The sequence below is a fragment of the Delphinapterus leucas genome, chromosome 12, assembly GCF_059928025.1.
Source record: "Delphinapterus leucas isolate spDelLeu-1000000601 "Yukka" chromosome 12, BTC_Dleu_Yukka2, whole genome shotgun sequence".
Classification (NCBI taxonomy): Eukaryota; Metazoa; Chordata; class Mammalia; order Artiodactyla; family Monodontidae; genus Delphinapterus; species Delphinapterus leucas.
Genome location: NC_143140.1, coordinates 53729084 through 53750342, shown reverse-complemented (window position 1 = coordinate 53750342; position 21259 = coordinate 53729084). Strand labels below are relative to the sequence as shown.

Below are 21259 nucleotides of genomic sequence, written 5' to 3'. Positions count from 1 at the left end.
TTTCTGCCCTGTGTCTCTGCTTTTCAGTTCCATCAGCACCAGAGAATCCCAGAATATTTATATTACCAAGTGAAAAATACCACAATAAGAATGAAGTTGTGGTGGAATTTAGGTGGAATAAACCTAAGCATGAAAATGGTGTGTTAACAAGATTCGAAATTTTCTATCAAATATCCAACCAAAGCGACACAAACAAAACATTCAAAGACTGGATTGCTGTCAATGTCACTTCCTCAGTGATGTCTTTTCAACTTGAGGGCATGAGTCTTGGGTACAGTGTTGCCTTCCAGGTATGAGAGTGAAAACAGGGATACAGGGGTCTGAATAGTGTAGACAAAAGGTGGATTAAAGGACCAGGTTAAGAATTCTGCCGCTCTGTCAATAATTTCATGTACGCCGTGATCACAGAGGTCAAGTGGACAGCAAAGGTACAGAAGGGAGAGGGGACAGCTAGGGTAAAGGACATCTTGACAATTTTCTTGCCAGATTCAGAACAAACATTATTTTTTGGCTCCACCAACTATAGGCCGTGTACCACACTAGGTGCTTTAATATTCATTATCTCATTTGATCCTCACATTGTGAAGAAAAAGCCACGTCCCTGGGTGTATCAGTGAGGTACCAAAGCTGCGTGGTTGGGAAGTGGTGTGCTACAGTCTAGCTTCTAGAGTCCTTTCCACTATATTACATCAACTGCTGGAAGTCATCTGGACGCCCCCAATTGCAGCTACTAAAGGAAATAAAAGCTGAGGGTCTGGGTAGTTGACATCTCACATTTATCACCTGGCTGCGGAGAGAGGAGAAAGTCGGAGAGAGTAGGAGTCAAAAGGAAAAACGACTGCCACCTATTTTGTCATTTTAAATATAATATGACATAGCTTTCCCCTTATAGTAGATAGCCTCATGATTTTCACATTGTCATTATATACCAGGTTGGTGACAAGGTTGTACATATTTAGAGTTATTTTCCATTTCATTTTGGGGAACAGAATGTTTTGGGGAGTGTTTTAGAGATTTGTGGTTTCCAGAGGATCTATTTTCTTTTTGTAAAATTCTAATTCTGTAATTATTTTGATAATATATTAGGTCTACATATACTAATCAAAACAGTTGTACATAAAAGTTAAAGATAACACACATTCCTATTTGTTAAGAATTATGTGTGTTCCAGTTAAATAAATAGTCTGGTTAAGTGTATTTGCCTATATGTTTATATTGGTTCAAATCTCAGTCACCACAGAGCTTTGCAAAGTGATCGGCATGTATAGGCGTGAGTTACTTAACATGGTCCAGTGCAAAAGTGAAGACTGATTGATATATATATGCACCATGATAAACACACACACATGCACGCACACCATACACAGATAGTAATAAACAGAATATAGTAAAAGAGATTTAGTTCTAGAAGTATAATAAAAATAATCCAATGTTTTGTTGATTGAGAGGGCACTTGAGGTTCTATCTTTCAAGGCCATCATTATGGATGGCAATTTTCTTTTAGGCTATAGAACACAGGCAAATTTTGGAAGTGGAAATAATTATTATATATTAAGAGACATGTAATAAAAATTGTTTTAAAAAACTTTGCTGTTAGAACGCAGCTTGGCACAGTGGGAAGGAAAGCATACAGACCTCAGAAGACTTAGTTTTATGCCAGTTTCTACATGTGTCATTGCAGATAGGTTGCCTCCCCTAATTATGATCTCTGTCCAGTTTCTACTCTTAGTAGTTGTGAGGATCAAAAGAGATAATATACGTAAAAGTGGTTTGAAATGCACAACTCATTTTCAAATATAAGGGTTAATTACTATTTTCTTTTTATAAATCTTCTTTTAAAAAAGTACAGTAAATTTAGTTATTTGAAGCTTCTTGTTGATTTCATGATAAAGTGGAAGTTTACCATAATCTGTATGGTTTTGTTTCTGTTAAATGTTCCATGTAATTTAATTTTGGAAATAGCTAAAGACCTTTTATAGAAATTCAGATCTTCTGCAATAGAGGTTTGTGCCATTACTTTGTACTTTTCTGGACTAAACAATCCTACCAAAAATTGTTTGGGACAATATTTTTCCTCTTGGTAATTTTTTGCTATATACTTAGATGTGAATAACTGAACCTATTCATGATATATCTCATAATTGTGAAATGAAACATTCAATAATTTATCAGTCTCAGAACTTAACTGTTGTCACTGAGGACACTTTTGAATGCACATTTTTGTATCCTTTTCTTTCTTTAGGTTCGAGTCTTCACATCCAAAGGACCTGGACCATTTTCTGACATAGTAAAGTCCAAAACATCAGGTATTTATTATCTAAAACCTGTGCAAATAACAACTAGTGATTTAAAAACATTTTTGACCCTTAGTATTCTCAGGGATACCCAAGTGCTATCTCTGAGCTGAAATTAAAGTCAAATAAAATAATCAATTTTCATCATCACCAAACATGCTTAAATAAACCTAGGCTTAGAGCACCCAGGCAGAAGCCATTGAGACGGGTGTAGTAAATGAGTCCAAAGGAGACTCACGGATTTCAAAATGGCCTGATGTTGAATCAAGGGATTTTGCTAAAGTTCTTTTTCTCATACATATTATCTACTTGTTTTTTGTTTTTAGAGATCAATGCATTTCCATACCTCATAACTTTTTTTGACAACAAGATAGTTTTGTTAGATATGGATCGAAATCAAGTTGTATGGACACTTTTGGCAGAAGGCGACGTTGGTGCCATGGGCTACACAGCTGATGATGCAGTGGCGTACTACACTCAGGGAGACTCACTCTGCCTCCTCAACATGCACAATCAGTCCAGCTCTGAGGTATTTCGCTATGTAATTCTTCTGAAAGGAAGTGGAGTATTTGCATATCACACAACGCTGTGATGAAAATGACGAGCCAGTGGTTGAGCCATTAAGATTAGAATGGTTGAAAAGGACAGATGTTGTATATTTAGTCACAAATGAATTCAGGTTATGTTTTGTGCAGATGTGATTCAGGCTTAATTTAGCAAACAGTTCTTGGGCTTAAGGCACTGTGTTACCTGAGATAGAGGTAAAACAGAACGTCACAGTCCTTGAACAAATCCAGTCTAGTATTAGTCTAACAAGAGTAAGACAGTATGGCATGGTGATGAAGAGGGTAAGCCTTAAAACCTGACAACCTAGAATTTAATTCTGACTTTACTACATGCTAGAACTGTGACCATCAGCAACTTATTTAACCACTATGGTTGCACAGTCCCTCATCTTAGGGTGAAGATTAATGAGCTAATCCATGTAAGGCATTTAGCACAATGCCTGGAATGTGGTAGGTATTCACTGAGTGTTAGCTAGTGGAGAAGACAGGCAGAAGACTGTAAGTGCTATGCTGAGGGCAGGATGCTGTGGAATCACAGAGAAAGGATGCTTCATCCAGGATGGAGTGGTGGTGGTGGTGGTAGAGTGGAAAGACATCTTGGGTACAAATAAGATGAACCAGGTGAATGTGGGGAAAAGCTGAGGGAGCAGCAAAGTCCGGGAAACCAGAGAGCCATAGCCTGTTCGGGGAGCTGTAACTAGGAGCTTGGAATGGAGGTGGGGGTCAGGGCAGAGTAAGAGGCAGGTGGTAAAGCTGAAGAGGTGGGCAAGAGCCTAAATATAAGGGACCTTCTTTACGGTGCCAAGGAGATGAGTGTCAATTTTGAAGCCAACATCAAGCCATTCAAGAAATTTAGTGGGTCATTAACATGATCAAGTAGTGTTTTAGGAAGACCCCTCTGTTAGCAAAGAAGAGAAGGTTTGTTTTAGGAAGACCTCTCTGTTAGCAAAGAAGAGAAGGTTTGTTTTAGGAAGACCTCTCTGTTAGCAAAGAAGAGAAGGTTAAGTCTGAGGCAATCGGGAACTATCACAGGAATCCAGACAGGAAATGTTAGGCAGGAAGTGAGAGACACTGAGGTAAGAGAGGAGAGGACAAACTCAGGAGATATTTAAAATGGGACTAATTGGCTATGGGTAGTAATGGGAGGAAGAAGTCAAGGGGCAACCACAGTTGTCGAGACTGCTCTTCAGGTGAGTGTTGGAAATCCATAAAAATATAAAATGCAGGAGAAAAGGAGGTTTGGGGGGTGGGGTGATGAATTTTGTTTTCTGAGATCATTCATTTGGAGATGTTCGGTAGGCAGTTTGATATTTGAAGCAGTAACTCAATGAGAGATCTTGCCTGAAGATGTGAATTTGTAGCTCTGGTCTATGGATTACAGTTGAAGCTGTGGTAGTTGAAATTAACCAGGGAAAATATACAATGTGAGAAGAGGACCAGTGTTACAGTGGCACACAGTCCAGAGTTACCGAGATTTTGGATTACAGAAGAGAAGTGCAGTAAATAAGAAATCGAGTGACTACAAAAAAAGTCCTCAGAGTTGAAGAAAATGAGCATTATCTTCTTGGCTGTGTTTTCTACCTGTTGTTAAGATTTTCCGAGATGCACTGGTTTTTGATATCACAATTATTACAATTGACTGGATTTCAAGGCACCTCTACTTTGTGCTGAAAGAATCACAAAATGGAACGCAAATATTTGATGTAGATCTTGAAAACAAGGTGAAATATCCCAGGAAGCTGAAAATTTGCAACAGAAATTCAACAATAATCTCTTTTTCTGTATATCCTTTCTTAAGGTATGTGAAGTGTGTCTGTTTCTATGGTGATGAAACAGACGTAGACATATTTAATGTAATATCTTTGGTTTAATATTAGAGTCAATGATGGGACAGTAAGATGCTTAATGTTCTTGATGTTAACTTATAGTAATTCTACATATAAATGATGAGCCTACAACCACCAATGTATAAAATTAATCCATACTGACAATTCCACTAACCTAAAGTTAGGTTAATTACCAGCGGGAAACCAAAGGATATTTTTACACCAGTGAATTTAATAATATCCCCAGTTGGTAAGGACAAGAAGGGTACTGAGACGGCAGCAGGAAATGAGCAGGAGATAGACAGGAAGTATGTTTTCCATAGTAAATGCTATTCTGGGCTCATCCATCTTTAATTAATGTCCTTATGAGATTAATTTTAAGGCCTCCATTCAGCAACTGAATAGCAGTTTCTCCGGCTGAAGAGTTATATTTTGTTTGTGCCATAAGCATGGTTATAGTCTATCTTGAAACTAGATTGGTAACTAGTATTAAGAAACAGAAACAAACTTGAGAGGAAGGGAATGGAGATGGTGTTGATGAAAAATATATTTCATATTTAGAGCCAGTAATGAGCCATTTAATACAATGCCTAAGGCCATTATAGTCCAAGGCTTTCGTTGCAAACACATTTATTGAGAAATCATTGGAAAATGCTACAAACTAGACTTCTTGTGATCTCTTCCATCAGAAGGTTATTGAACACTGGGACATGTTCTTTCCAAAGGTGGCATCTGTCCCCACAATCATTAGAAATGATTGGTCTTCATTAGAAACTGATATTTGCAATGATATGTTTTACTCATTAAGTTGGAGTGTCCTTTTGTGCCTATAGTCGCCTGTATTGGACAGAAGTTTCTGATTTTGGATCTCAGATGTTCTACTACAGTATTATCAACCAGACCTTGCAACGAATTCTGCAACCCCCAGCCATAAACCATCCAAATGGAAGAAGCCAATGTTCTTGCAATGTGACTGAATTCGAGTTAAGTGGAGCAATGACTATTGATACCTCTGACCTAAAGAAACCACGGATATACTTTGTCAAAGGGCAAGAGATCTGGGCAATGGATCTGGAAGGATGTCAATGTTGGCAAGTTATCATCATGCCTGCTTTGCTTGGTAAGACACTCGTGTGTGTGTAGTAGATCTTCACTAATAATGGCAGCCCCTCCTGTCCCATTAAAAAGGGGTTATATTCAACCTATACTCAAAGGAATATGTGTGTGTGTATGTGTGTGTGTGTATATATATATATATATATATATATAGTATTTGCTCCAGACTGTGCCAAATGTTTTTGTAGAATTCAAGTTGTTTTCAGGCAAATTGTACATAGGCATTCACAAAATTTTCTGGATCTGTGGGGGGCTTTTTATGTTGTTATTTTATAATTAACAGTAGAACTACAACTTATTGAGCTCAACTATGTGTTCTAAGCAGGCTACTAAATGTATCATCTCATTTGATCTTCAAAACACCTCAGTGAAGTAGATACTATCCACATTTTACAGATAAGGAAATTGAGGCTGAGAAAGGTAATTTATCCAAAGGGCCATAGTTAATAGAGGAGCTGGTATCTGAAACTACAGCATCCCTGATCTTCCCACCAGTACTGCACCCCCATGCTGATGATCTCATTGCCTCCACGTTCAGCATGACTTGGTCAATACTTGACAGGTCTATCTGTTGAAATTCACAATCTTGTGGAGGAAATATTTGAAAGTCTAAAGTCACTTGGAAGTCTTCTAATTAGGAGTAATTGCAAAAGAAAAAAACCACTCTAAATACCCCCATATATTCTTAAGGGTCTAGTCCTCACTATCCAATCACTAATCACGTGTGGTGATTTAAGTTTAAATTAATTAAAATTAAATAAAATTCAAAATTTAATTCCTCAGCCACACTAGTCACATTTTAAATGCTCAAAACCCACAGCAGCTAATGGTCACTGTATTGGGCGGCACAGATGTAAAATATTTCCATCATCAAAAGTGCTACTGGGGGGCCTTCCCTGGTGGCGCAGTGGTTAAGAATCCACCTGCCAGTGGAGGGGACACGGGTTCGATCCCTGGTCTGGGAAGATCTCACATGCCATGGAGCAACAAAGCTTGTGTGCCACAACTACTGAGCCCATGTGCCACAACTACTGAAGCCCATGTGCCTAGAGCCCGTGCTCTGCAACAAGAGAAGCCACCACAGTGAGAAGTCTGAGCACCGCAGCAAGGAGTGCCCCCCCACCCCCGCTCACTGCAGCTAGAGAAAGCCCGTGTGCAGCAACAAAGACCCAATGCAGCCAAAAACAAACAAACAAATAAATAAATAAATTTATTTTTTTAAAAGTGATATTGGGTATTGCTGGTTTATATAGTAAAGTTTTGAAATTGCAAATGTGTGTGTGTCTGTGTATTGTAACTGCATGTACGGTTTTGTTGACATATCAGCCAGAGCCTTTTTTTAAAAAAAATTAATTAATTTATTTATTTTTGGTTGCGTTGGGTCTTCCTTGCTGTGTGCGGGCTTCCTCCAGTTGCGGCGAGTGTGTGGGGGTCACTCTTCCTTGTGGTGCGCAGGCTTCTCATTGCTGTTCTCTCGTTGTGGAGCACAGGCTCTAGGCACGTGGGTTCAGTAGTTGTGACGCACAGGCTTAGTTGCGCTGCGGCATGTGGGATCTTCCTGGACCAGGGCTCGAACCCGTGTCCCTTGCATTGGCAGGTGGATTCTTAACCGCTGAGCCAACGGGGAAGCCCCCAGAGCCTTTTAGAAGCAATTCCAATGTACTTTCAATGGGATTAAGAGTGGAGATAATGTTCTGAACTTCTCTTATTAGGAGAATAACTTGATTCTGTTGAATGTGTGACAAAGCCTCTTTCCTTGATCAAACTTTAATTGCTCTTTTTTTTTTTTTATTTTGGGCCACGCCGAGTAGCTTGCTGGATCCTAGTTCCCCAACCAGGGATTAAATCCGTGGCTCCTGCAGTGGAAGCACGGAGTCCAGAGTCCTAACTATTGGACCACCAGGGAATTCCCAGATCAAACTTTAGTTACGCTCCTGTGATCCCTTTTCTCAACTAGGCCTCAAACTTGGTCTTCCCTGTCCATCCTTGCTGAGTCCAGTTTCAGCAAGAATCTTGCCAAATCAGTTTAGAGAGAAGCTTTCATCTTGGTATCTGACAAAGTTCTTCACCCCCACCCTTGATGTTCTTGGCCAAAAATCCTATGAGGCCAGTTTAGCAAGAATCCCCCTCCCTTGATGTCTCCTCTTAGTAATTTTCTTGACTGCTCTCTCCCTCTGCTTGTTGGCTATAACCCCCAGTTGTCTTTGTTGTTTTTGGAGTTGTGCACGTCTCCCTCCCCTACTGCAATATTGCAACAGCCTTGATTAAAGTCTTCCTTACCATTTAAACAAGTGTCAGAATAATTTTTCTTTAACATCTGATACATAAGAGTTATCTAATGGGCCATTATTTTATAGCTATAGAACTAGTCAGTCTTTCATGAAGCCACAATTGAAATCCATAATCCAAAAATTAGAAAATTAAAATGACTTTAGAGATCATTTAGCTGACATAATATTGGAAGAAATCCCCTCTACCAAAACAGCTTTCTTTGAGCACCTGTTTATAAAACAACTTACTACCTTATAAGGAAGTCTGTTTAATTTTTGCACAATTCTAAACGCTAGATATTTTTCTTATGTTTAGCCGAAGTTTTCTCCCCATTCCTCTCATTCATTGGCCTGAGTTCTGACTTCTAAATTTACAAAGAATAAATCAATCACTTTCCACATGATAGCGACTCAACTATGTGGAAACAGCTGCCATAGCCCATGCTAAGCACTTCCTTTAGAGGAAAAAATTCAAGTATCTCTAAGTACCCCTTAGGTGGTATGACTTCTAGATCTTTCTTTGCCCTATTCACCCTCCTGAGGTTTCGCTCTAGCTGCTTAGTTCTCTTAAATGTTGTCCCATAATGACTCACTGTACTTTCAGTATGTTCTGGACAGCACAGAGGGCCTGTGACTTCCTAGGTCTTCTTTTACTGAGCTAAAAGCGACATCAGGTCTTTGGGCTGCCTGCCATTTGAAGAACCCATAGTCTTTTTCATGTTAACTATTATTAAGCCAGAATTTCTTTCGTTCCTTATTTACAGTTTTAGTTTTAACCTTGAATTTAGGAATGTTATATTTGTTGCTATTAAATTTCAATCCATTTCACGATTCTGTTGTGATATTTTTGAATAAGTCAAAGACTGAACGTACTAGTGACAGTAAGAATCATGTATTATCTGCAAATTTGATAAATGTGTTTATTATGCATTCATTCTAAGTCATTGATAAATATACTGAGCAAGGCGCTGAGCCCTGTGCCTCAGCTAATACTTCCCTTCAGTTGGTGTTGTTTGGGGTGGAATCACACAGGTAAGCTTTAAATCCTGGCTCTGCCCTTGACTAACTTTGTGGCCTTGAGGGGATTATTTAACCCCTGGAAGCCTCAGTTTCCACTTATACAAAATGAGGCTAATAATAATAGTATTTGCTTTGTTGGCTTGATATGGAGCTAAAATGAGAAAATATCTGTAAAATCCTTAGGCTAATGACATAAAAGTATTGTTTTTTCATATTGAAATAATAGAAAGATTCAAAATTTCTCAGTTATGCTATAGAAAAAGGATTTCACACATTGCTTAGAGTAGAAAATGTCAGATATGTATTTTGTTCTTTATGTTCTTTTCTATTTTTTCATCAACAGGAAAAATGCTAGTTAGCTTGACTGTGGATGGACAATTTCTCTATTGGATCTCCACAGCAAAGGACAGCACACAAATTTATCAGGCAAAGAAAAGCAATGGGGCCATCCTGTCCCAGGTGGAGGCCCTAAGTAGTAAGCATATCTTGGTTTACAGTTCAGTTCTGCAGCCTTTTCCAGGTAAGAGAGTCACATACTTAATCAGCTTGTTCTCCCAGTTTAGGGTCAGGAAAATTTCATAATGTTTCCTCCTCCAGGGCTGTCCCTCTAACTCTTCGTTGTGCTCTCAGCATTGCTCCAAATGGTCAGGGTTTGGTGCACGTTGTGATTGCTGTTTGCCCTGGGTCACAATTTATCTCTATCTGTATACATGGCTTGGGCTGTGGCAGGCTACTTTAGACACGGGGAAACCCTTGTCCTGTCATTTTCTCTGTCTATCCTCTTTGTCTTCTCAGTCCCATAATTTCCCTTCTTTTTGTCTTTTTTCTCCCCTGATGATATTTTAGACCTCCCAGTGGTGTCAAAAAGCTTTGCATAAAATTTCAGGTCTTTTTCAAGGTAAAATGCCTATGTATTATAGGATTAGATATGTCAACCATTTAACGTGTACATTTGTGCTACCATTTTTATTAAGTTTCTCTCTTGTTTGTTTAATGTGTCACTCATGAAGTTTTTTAGTGTTGTGCCCTTCACTCTATTTTCCCCACACATCCTCTGGGTTTTGTATAATGCAATGACTTTTAGGAATGCATGTATCACATTATGGCAGAACTGACTATGTATTTTTTGCTGAGAGTCATAATAAAATAAATGTTTGAAATATAAAAACCAGCCAACCAAAAACAAAAACAGCACTACATAGCCTCATGGGTGACATTCAAACCTAAAGTGGTCTCTGAGTTTTTCAACAAGCTCTCTCTGCCATTAAAGTCACAATGTCATTCTAAATTCAGTATAATTCCCTCTTAGAGAGGGAGAGAAATGAGTAAAACAAACCCTCTTTGCTTAAATGTATTCAGTTATAAAATACATAAGTTATACAATATGAAAACATGGGAGAACTTATAAATAAACTGAGTGCATATTTTGGTGAAATAATTCATTTAAGAGATTTAAAAAATCCATGCAATATCTGTTTGAGTTTGAACACACACGCATATCCCTAGAAATAAAAGTCCTAAAGATAACATCAGTTTTCATAATAGGAATTCATTGAAAAATATGATTGATATAATGCTCTCATTACTTTCTTCAAAATAAAAAAGGGTCAACTTATTTTGCTATTCACTGTCTAGGTACGTAATTAAGGGTAGTTTAGCTCCATCTGCTGGAAATTGTAAGCAATTACCAGTTATTTTGTACTCTTCCCCAGGCGTTTAACATGTTCAAAACGTATGAAAAAAACGTGTCTTCCTGTCCTGAATAACATTTCCAACACTCCAATGTACCATACCTTGTCAGTTAAATAAAAAGAAAATATGATATTATCCTTGATGTTAGATAAATCTGCTGTTTCTCTTGTACGTACATGTGTATATATTTAATCTTTTTATTATTATTTTAGATAGAGCATTTCTGTCTCTAGCTTCAGATATTGCAGAGCCAACTATACTTAACACCACTAATACCAGCCTCACAATCAGATTACCACCTGTCCAGACAAACCACATGTGGGATGGCATCACCAGTCCCACTCCCACATACCTGCTTTATTACAAAGAAGTAAATGACAGGAAGAACAGCTCTGAACTGAAAGATAGAATGCTGGTAAGGTTGGAGCCCGTTGTCTTTGTCTTTTCACAAGGTGCCTTTTTTTGATATAAAATCCTCAGCCATAGTATTTTCTATATTATGTTCTGAAACACACTGTGATGCTAACTTTTACAGATGACTGAGCTATTTGTAATGAGATGGATAGACCTAGAGTCTGTCATACAGAGTGAAGTAAGTCAGAAAGAGAAAGACAAATACCGTATGCTAACACATATATATGGAATTTAAGAAAAAAAAATGTCATGAAGAACCTAGGGGTAAGACAGGAATAAAGACACAGACCTACTAGAGAATGGACCTGAGGCTATGGGGAGGGGGAAGGGTGAGCTGTGACAGGGCGAGAGAGAGGCTTGGACATATATATACTACCAAACGTAAGGTAGCTAGCTAGTGGGAAGGAGCCGCATAGCACAGGGAGATCAGCTCCGTGCTTTGTGACTGCCTGGAGGGGTGGGATAGGGAGGGTGGGAGGGAGGGAGACGCAAGAGGGAAGAGTTATGGGAACATATGTATACATATAACTGATTCACTTTGTTATAAAGCAGAAACTAACACACCATTGTAAAGCAATTATACTCCAATAAAGATGTAAAAAAAACAAAAACATACTGTGTTCTATCTAGTCTCTTGTCTACGAGTAAGTTAAGCTTCAAGGAAATATATTAACCCTAATCAGTCGGTAGATTGCCTTATAGTGACTGTTTCCTGAGTGTCCTAAAAGAGCTGGGTTTGTTTCCCTCCCTAATTATCTAATTATCCCCAGAAAGTGATAGAGACTTGTTTTTGTGGCCATTCCAGCAGATTGAGGGGTAAGAAATGAACTGGACAGAAAGGACATTTCTGTATACCTTTCCTCCATAGCATGTAGCTAATATAAAAATTGTACATTATATTTTTGTTTATTTTCTATATGTTGTGAAATGTGTTGTTATGCAGAGACTACGTTTTTATTCATCATTGTATTCCTAGCACCTAGCATACTACTTGGCATTGTATAGGCATTACTAGATATTTCTTGAATGAATGAATGGAGACAATTTATTCCATCATTGGCCTGGGTGTTCCAGTTGTCTTTGAGATGGAATTGTATGTATCCAGTATTTTTCTTTGTGCTTATTTTATAATCAAGTCAAAAGGTGAAATTGACCATCATCTATTGGAGGTTAAGCACTATACACTTTCTTTCTGATTCTTGTAACTTCCTTTATTTTGTCTATTTTTTAAAAATGTATTTATTTTTGGGCTTCCCTGGTGGCGCAGTGGTTGAGAGTCCGCCTGCCGATGCAGGGGACGCGGTTTCGTGCCTCGGTCCAGGAAGATCCCACATGCCGCGGAGCGGCTGGGCCCGTGAGCCATGGCCGCTGAGCCTGCACGTCCAGAGCCTGTGCTCCGCAACAGGATAGGCCACAGCAGTGAGAGGCCCGCGTACCGCAAAAAAAAAAAAAAAAAAAAAAAAAAATTTATTTAAAATTTTGTATATTTTAACCTTTCTTTACACATTTCTAACAGGAGTCGTTTCAGAGACAGATTGGATCCTTTGGCTGACCAAGATTGGGTTTCTATCATTTCTCTTATTAGAGCTTATCTCTTATTGTCTTCATAATGATTAATATGGGCCAAAGGCAGTGAGTGGTTCTCAAACTTGACAGCACATTGAAGCTTTTAAAATTTCTGAGCCCATGCTTCACCTCAGATCAATGCAATCAGAATGTTTAGGGGTGGGACCCAGGTATCAGTATTTTCTTAAAACTTCCCAGATGTTTCCAAAGTGTAACGAAAATTGAGAACCATTAGTGTAAGGAAAGCCTTTTTAGTTTCTTAAAGTTTATTTCTGAGAATGATTAGATAATGTAGCTTATTCTTTTATTGTATTCACTGATGTGTCAGATCCTTACAATACCTTCCTGCTGAATTTCTAATGCAACGCTAATGAGATAGTGTGTTCTGGGAATTCAGCATCCTAAGTGAAATGATTATGTCACAACTGACTGAGGCTGTCAATCATTTGGCATTTATTCTTGGAGACATTCTGGGCAGACTAGGACAGTGAAGATTGTCACTCATGATCCAAGATTTAAAGATGAATTAAAAATATTTGAGTCTTTTAGTTTTTTTCTCTTTGATTAAATAATTTCTCCCCGTTTGTACAAAAAATAAGACACTGATTTTTTAAAATTAATTACAGGAATTTCAGCAGAGTATAGCCCTTATTGAAGGTTTACAACCATTTTCAACATATATGATATGGACAGCTGTAAGGAATTATTATTCAGATCCTTTGGAACAATTACCTCTGGGAAAAGAGATTTGGGGAAAAACTAAAAGTGGAGGTGAGTTACGGGTGTGGTGTGGGATTTTCTAGAGTGGAATTTTGTGATATATGTGCTTGTGTGTGCCTATATTTGTTTTTTGGGTTTTTTAAAAAAATAAATTTATTTATTTTATTTATTTTTGGCTGCATTGGGTCTTCGTTGCTGCGCGTGGGCTTTCTCTAGTTGCGGCGAGCGGGGGCTACTCTTCGCTGTGGTGCACAGGTTTCTCATTGTGGTGGCTTCTCTTGTTGCAGAGCATGAGCTCAGGGTGCGTGGGCTTCATTAGTTGTAGCATGCAGTCTCAGTAGTTGTGGCCCACAGGCTTTAGAGCGCAGGCTCAGTAGTTGTGGTGCATGGGCTTAGTTGCTCTGCAGCATGTGGGATCTTCCCGGGCCAGGGCTCAAACCTGTGTCCCCTGCATTGGCAGGTGGATTCTTAACCAGTGAGCCACCAGGGAAGCCCTATACTTGGTTTTTATCTGGATGCTAAGTTATCTTTATTAATAAGAAAAATGTATTTCTAGGAGAATATTCTGTTGACATGATCCTTACTCGAACACCAGAAGATGATGGAAAATATCCCATCAAAATGAAAAGCAACTACATGGCAAAACATCATCATCAATTCTATGTGTCTGGAAACACATTCTTTGGTCTCACCTCACAGTGTCACTCTCTTCCCATGTATTTACAGGTCTCTGTACATGTGGTGAAACCTAGGAAAGCCAAGCCTTTTCTCTATGCGAATTTTACCAAGGCTACTGAGTTGTAAAGTAATATAACATCATTGCCTTAAAGAACGTGGATTTAGAATCTGAAAAGGTGTTGTAAGAGGTGGCGATTATTCCGAGGGGAGGCCATTTCTTTCACACATCTCTGATGCCATTCACAAAACTCACCCGAATTGGATTATTCATCATTGGCCATATCCTTGAGCGGCAGCCAGAGAATGATTTAGTCATTAGGCAAAAATAAGCGAGAGCCTTTCAGGCAGCCTGTTAACTTACCATTATGTAGGAGGCTGGCTTTCCTTTGGAACATCTGTCATTCATTCTGCTCACATGATATGCCTATTCCTCAATCAAGACCCTATTACTTCTTTCCATCTTTCAGTGCTGTTGCAACATGCCTTATTGTGCACTGCTATTTATTTCAGTACCAGAGGCAGTTTGGCTCATTAACACAACCGTGCAGTCAGACACCAGCCTCGTTATATCCTGGAGAGAATCTCACAAGCCAAATGGACCGAAAGAGGCAGTCCGCTATCAGGTGGCAATCTCTCAACTGGCTCCCATTCCTGAGACTCCACTAAGGCAAAGTGAATATCCAAATGGGAGGCTCTCTCTCCTTGTTACTAGACTGTCTGGTGGAAAACTCTATGTGTTAAAAGTACGGCGAGTATATTGGGTACTTTTATTGCCATTCTCAAGTGCAAGTTTCTAGAAAAGTTAAGCAATTGTTCTTTTCTACAAAAAGGTTCTGGCCTGCCACGCCGAGGAAATGTGGTGCACGGAGAGTCATCCTGTCACTGTGAAAATGTTTGACACGCCAGAGAAACCTCATGCCTTGGTTCCAGGGAACACTAGTTTGCAATTAGATTGGAAGGCTCCATCTAATGTTCACCTTATCAGATTTTGGTTTGAACTCCAAAAGGTACATCTCACTGTACATTTTTTTTAAAAATTTTATTTATTTATTTTTTTGGCTGCTTTGGGTCTTCATTGCTGCACGTGGGCTCTCTCTAGTTGTGGCGAGTGGGGGCTACTCTTCGTTGCGGTGTGCAGGTTTCTCATTGCGGTGGCTTCTCTAGTTGCGGAGCACGGGCTCTAGGGCACGTGGGCTTCCGCAGTTGTGGTGCGAGGGCTCAGTAGTTGTGGCTCACAGGCTCTAGAGTGCAGGCTCAGTAGCTGTGGCACACAGGCTTAGTTGCTCCGCGGCATGTGGGATCTTCGCAGACCAGGGCTCGAACCCGTGTCCCCTGCATTGGCAGGCAGATTCCTAACCACTGCGCCACCAGGGAAGCCCTCACTGTACACTTTTAATGCAAATCTTTGTTTTATGCTATAGAATAAATCAAAAGGCCTTTTATTATTTATTTTATTTATTTATTTTTTTTCGGTTCATGGGCCTCTCACTGTTGTGGCCTCTCCCGTTGCAGAGCGCAGGCTCAGCGGCCGTGGCTCACGGGCCCAGCCACTCTGCGGCCTGTGGGATCCTCCCGGACCGGGGCACGAACCCGTGTCCCCTGCATCGGCAGGCGGACTCTCAACCACTGCGCCACCAGGGAAGCCCTCAAAAGGCCTTTTAAAAGATATCTCTAGGGCATCCAGTTGTATAAATGAGCAATATATTTGACAAGATTCATTGATTCAGGTTTGCCAGATAGAAGTGGTAAACTATCTAGACTAATTTCTGACGGAAAAAATTCCCAGTAAGATTCATTTGCTCTTAAAAGGCTTCACATAAAAGGGTATAAATTATGGTTTCCCGGTTTCATAATGTTTTACTTACTTTAGATGTTACCAGCATGGCTCTTCAGTTTAAAGTCCATAGCAATTTGCTGTTTTCTATGAAAAAAAATGGAAAGAAATGAACAAACATAAATCTAAAACCTTGTTTAGAAATGTTCTTTCAGCCATTTCAGGGCTGAATAGCAACAGGAGAGAAGTAAAATATAAAACTAGTTTATTCTAAACTAGTTGGATCTTGGCATGTAAACTAGTTTAAATGGCTCCTCATCCAAAAATTTTCACGCTTTAACCAATGTAAAAATGCCCACTGAATTTAAGCATCAGTTAATCTAATTAATTCACTGCTAGGGAAAGTCTACATTAATCTTTATACTGATGTACTTAATAGATGATTAAGTTTTTATAACTGTGATGTTTCATTTTTCATTATTATATATTTGTGTGTCCGCATTTGTAAAGATTGGTTAGGAGTGTTTTGTTTAGTGGGAACTTAAAAACAAATCAGTATAGTCATGACCTCACTTTTTTTAAAAAATGGAGTTGCGGGCTTCCCTGGTGGCACAGTGGTTGAGAGTCTGCCTGCCGATGCAGGGGACACGGGTTCGTGCCCTGGTCTGGGAAGATCCCACATGCCGCGGAGCGGCTGGGCCCGTGAGCCATGGCCGCTGAGCCTGCGCATCCAGAGCCTGTGCTCCGCAACGGGAGAGGCCACAACAGTGAGAGGCCCACGTACCGCAAAAAAACAAAACAAAAAGAAACAAACAAACAAAAATGGAGTTGCTCCCCAGAGGTTTAAAAATTTTCTATGTAAAATATTTTTTATAATCTTGTACTTTTAGATAAAAACTATGAAAAATATAAAACAGCAGTGAATATTAAGTTGGTAAGACCAAAGACCATAGTTCAATCAGATCCTTTCCACTGAGCATGTTTATGATGATTTGTTGCCTATTTAAAAAATGGTCATTTCATAAAAATTCAGTTTTAAATTGGAGAAATTGAAGGATCATCTCTTTGGGGACATCTATTTAGGTGAGCTTAATGTGGTTCAGTTTGAGGTCAAGGGGAGGGATGTAAAGCTCATTTCCCAGATCAAAGACGTGAACTGAGGAAGGACCTTAGAGGTGATGACTCCAGCCTCTCGTTTTACTGATGAGAAGCCAGAGACCCAGTAAGGCACCCTGATGAGTCAGATATCACAACCGTGCAGGGGAGGACCCTCCGGGCTGACTCATCCTTACAGAGGTTCTCCTTGGTTCATACACAGAAGGAACATGAGTCATCGTCACCCACCCAGCTTCGCAAAGTTTGGGAGAGGGGCAGCAGACAGGGGCCACCTGGCTCAGTCCTCATGACTTCCACGTGATGCTTTTTCTTTCAAAACTTCCGCTACACTCGCTCAGCACAGGTTCCAGATAGACCACTTAAGAAATCATGAAGCGGAACATGTAAGATAGTAATTTCTACATGCGTGACCACCTACAAGTACTAACTCATGAGCACAGTAGAAGGCTGTGTTACATCTAGTCAGAAAGTTCTATTTCTTTTGAGCAAGTTGAATCTAACTCACAATGATAGGACAGCTAGCAATGGTCCTGTAACCCCACACTGAAACTCTGAGGGGTGAGTGATGAGGGTGAGTAAATATTTTAATGAAAATTTTTTTTTTCCAGAAAGGAAAGGAGAAAAGGATAAACTTCCAGTCTTCATCTTTTCTGTACATGGAAAAATGAGGGAATTAGAGCACAAGGCTAAATTTTTATCTTGGTCTTAAATTTCATAGATTCTTTCTCACAACAATGTATAGCAGAAGAACATATTCAATTTAAGATTGAGGAGAAACAAATAATTTTGCTTTGGTAAATTTTTTTCATGGAAATTCATTACAATTGTCTTTTTCTCAGCTGTCCAGGGGAATCCCTACCAGAACCAAACATTTCTGAAGTTTCAGTCTCTGAAACTGAGACACTGGGTTTGCACTATAGTCTGCACCATTTCCCTCACACCCTTGCCCAGGAATTTGGAAATCCTCTGTGGTAGCCTTCCCCCCCTGCACCTGTTGGCCTCTGATGAATGGAAAATCCCAACTCCCTTGTGATTTACTGGGGTAGCCCGTGGTACCTCTCCAAGCTGATGGTCTGCCCAGAACATTCAATCCTGTGGTGAGGTCAATACTCCACAGTTTTCCAGCAAAGCCCCTGGTCAAACATCTCCCTGACATTCCAAGGAGCTCTGATAATTTCTGGTTGGTGTGGAATGTTGGGCCATCTAGACTATTCACTGAAGGCTTCTATGACAGAGCATTAAGGAGGCAGGACCAAAAAGGGCTAAAATTTTTGAGCCAGGGCTCAGCATTTCTCTCGCTCTGTCTCTCTCAGAAAGTTCAGCATAAATATTAAGGACCCAGTGCATCTGTTTCATTAGGCTATATGTCTCAGTGGGATTGAGACATTTATGAGTTTAACAGGCAATGTCTCTGACATCAGCATTTCTGGTTTTTGTTTTTTTTTTCATTCCTTCTGTTCCTCTTTCTTTCTGGAACCAGGTGGTCTACTTCCTGAAGGTGCTACAGAGAATCATTTCTAACTGAACAGAAAACTAATATAAAGTGCCCATCCAATGAAATGGCATGACCTTGTGAGTGCTAAATGAAAAAGGAGATGTAAAGTCAGGTTTATTTATGGAAACTGACCTTCTTAGGAAACTCTACTGAGGAAAAGACAAGAAGAACCCTTGACAGAATGCCTCTGTCTTTTCCTATTTGTACATTGAAAAAAATCATCATTTTCAAACAAGATACTAAGGGTCCAAACATACAGATTTTTTAAAAGCAGTGTTTCAAAGAAAGAAGTTTAAGATAGCTATAATTAGAGACCCAGTGAAATGAAAGTAACATTTCCTATATTTAACTTGTAACCTTGCTACTTAGTGACTGAGTGATGGTGGGCAAAAATGTCCTTCTTTTAGGGAACTAGGCTTCCTATGTATAAATATAAGGAATGTTGGTTAGATGTCTGAAGAGGGTTTGGGGAGGAAAAACTAAATGTTTTAATTTATAAGTCACTGTGGACTTCTTCAAAGAATCAAAATATGTAAAAATATTATTACTTTGAAATTAGCAAATCCGTGGAATTGAAAGTATCACTGTTTTGATCCATCATTTCCCCTCAGGTGTAAATTTGTGTTCTCAGTCATCCTGATTTAATAAAAATGCCTTTGATTAGGGATAACAAGAAGTCAAGCTTTGAATCTTCCCTGATGATATATACTCAGGGGTGCACTTCCCGCCTTGGACTTATCTTAAGGACCACCATTCAAGTCACTTATAGCTTGTCATAAAAAATAAAATTGCTGTTGGTGGTAAGGATAATATTTGGGATCAAACGCTCATAAAGGAGCTCTTATTTTTTAATAGAAAGTAAACTTTAAATTTTAATTGCCACAAGCTTTTGAATTTCTATGTTTAAAATGTTTTTCTTAAAGAAACAAAATGTTAATTGAGACTTCTTTTTCTAGTGGAAGCACAATGAGTTTTACCATGTTAAAGCTTCGTGCAGCCAAGGTCCTGCTTATGTTTGTAACATCACAGGTCTACAGCCTTATACTTCCTATAATGTCCGAGTAGTGGTGGTGTACAGGACAGGAGAAAATAGCACCTCACTTCCAGAAAGCTTTAAGACTAAAAGTGAGTATTAACATATTCCGCACTTAGAAAACTTTAGACGTTTCTCAATTCCTTTCTCATCGCTTACTTCACTAATCCTAGAGGTTGAGATTTTTCTTAAAAGAGTAAATTACTATCTCTAGAGCCTGACTGAAGAAACTGAAAAGAGGTAGGAGTCCTTACTGGCAGTAATGAGATAATACTCATCTGGTCTTGCAGGATCCTGAAGTGGGCAAAATTATTTCAGTATTCTGATTTCCTGTCTAGCTATGATATTTTGCAGTAAGAAATAAATGAAAACAGTGTCACTGAGTGTTCAAATATTTACTACTGACTACTATAACCAGATGCCCAAAATAAAAAGTATTTAACAAGTATATTAAATTAACTAGTGTTCTAAAAGGTATACTATAACTCCAAGTTGATCCCTATAGGAATCAAGGGAAAGTGCTCCCAAACTTAGAATAATTCTTTTCATTTGCATCACTTATTTCGTGTCAGGCTAAGATCTATTGTTACTCCTGTCACTAATCCATCTAATCTGTCACTAATAAAAACCTCAGTTACACATTTAAAAATATGCAATCATATGAGAATTTTTGAATATTTCTTGAATAAAATTTTTGAATAATTTTCTGAATATTTCTTTAGTATATCTGGCTTTCCTCTGAGTAAATACAGTCTATAGAAAGATGTTTTGCAGAATATTTTATACTTCTAACATACAAATCAGATTTTCTTTTGTTTCCAAAGCTGGAGTCCCAAGTAAACCAGGCATTCCAAAATTATTAGAAGGGAGTAAAAATTCAATACAGTGGGAAAAAGCTGATGATAATGGAGGCAGACTTATGTACTATATCCTTGAGATCAGGTATGTCCGTTTGCAAAAGTGCTTTGTAAACTACAAAGACCTAAGCAGTTAATTGTAAGGTATTATTAGATCAAAAGTAACACTATTTATGAACATGTATTCATAAATAAACACAAAGGATCTTTAGTTTAAGGGCCTTGCATGCATCATTAGGTTCTTTGCACAATTCCTAGTGGTCAGCCTTGACACTCAATTACAAGGCAGGTAGTCATTCTTCTCAGAAATCTGCAACTGCTTGTCGATGGAAACAATTCAATCTTTTGAGCATGTAACTAATATTTACTTAGTACCTATTCTGAGCTGACGTTTGATGTTAGATGATGGTATGCATGTAAATTTCTGAGGTTAATTTGTTTTAGGAAGATGAATAAGGTCTAGTGAGAATTGACAATGAGTTAGGTATTTTTCAGAATGTAAAATCAGGTCAACATCCGAAATGGCCTGCAGTATATAGGCAGCCCAGGATTCTCTCTCTATTGTCAAGATTACAGTTTACTGTAGTGTGTTCCCAGGGACTGAAAATGTGCCTTTGATGAAAACCTGATGAACATATGCAACCTCAGATCTGGCCAGTATGGGGAGCTCTGTGAATCATAACTGGCTCAGATGGGCTGATTTTGTGCCAACTTGAGGGGAGAATTCCAAATTCCACAGACACTCCCCTCACGGGACTCTGAAGCCATCTTTTAAGATGCTCCAAGGACAAAAGTCACTTCCATAATTATAGTCCTGGCAAC

General features: G+C 39.0%; 1 protein-coding gene across 1 annotated transcript in view; it reads left to right on the top strand.

Annotated features, from left to right (window-relative positions):
• The window catches only part of ROS1 (ROS proto-oncogene 1, receptor tyrosine kinase), a 113819-nt gene that overhangs the window by 53730 nt on the left and 38830 nt on the right, over window positions 1-21259 (top strand). Inside the window, exons 22-33 of the mRNA XM_089921958.1 lie at window positions 28-290; window positions 2243-2306; window positions 2621-2823; window positions 4453-4658; window positions 5520-5806; window positions 9436-9612; window positions 10997-11199; window positions 13391-13535; window positions 14673-14905; window positions 14993-15169; window positions 19504-19672; window positions 20405-20522. Of these exons, the coding sequence (XP_089778084.1) occupies window positions 28-290; window positions 2243-2306; window positions 2621-2823; window positions 4453-4658; window positions 5520-5806; window positions 9436-9612; window positions 10997-11199; window positions 13391-13535; window positions 14673-14905; window positions 14993-15169; window positions 19504-19672; window positions 20405-20522 (2245 nt within the window). The remainder of the gene's footprint in view (window positions 1-27; window positions 291-2242; window positions 2307-2620; window positions 2824-4452; window positions 4659-5519; window positions 5807-9435; window positions 9613-10996; window positions 11200-13390; window positions 13536-14672; window positions 14906-14992; window positions 15170-19503; window positions 19673-20404; window positions 20523-21259) is intronic.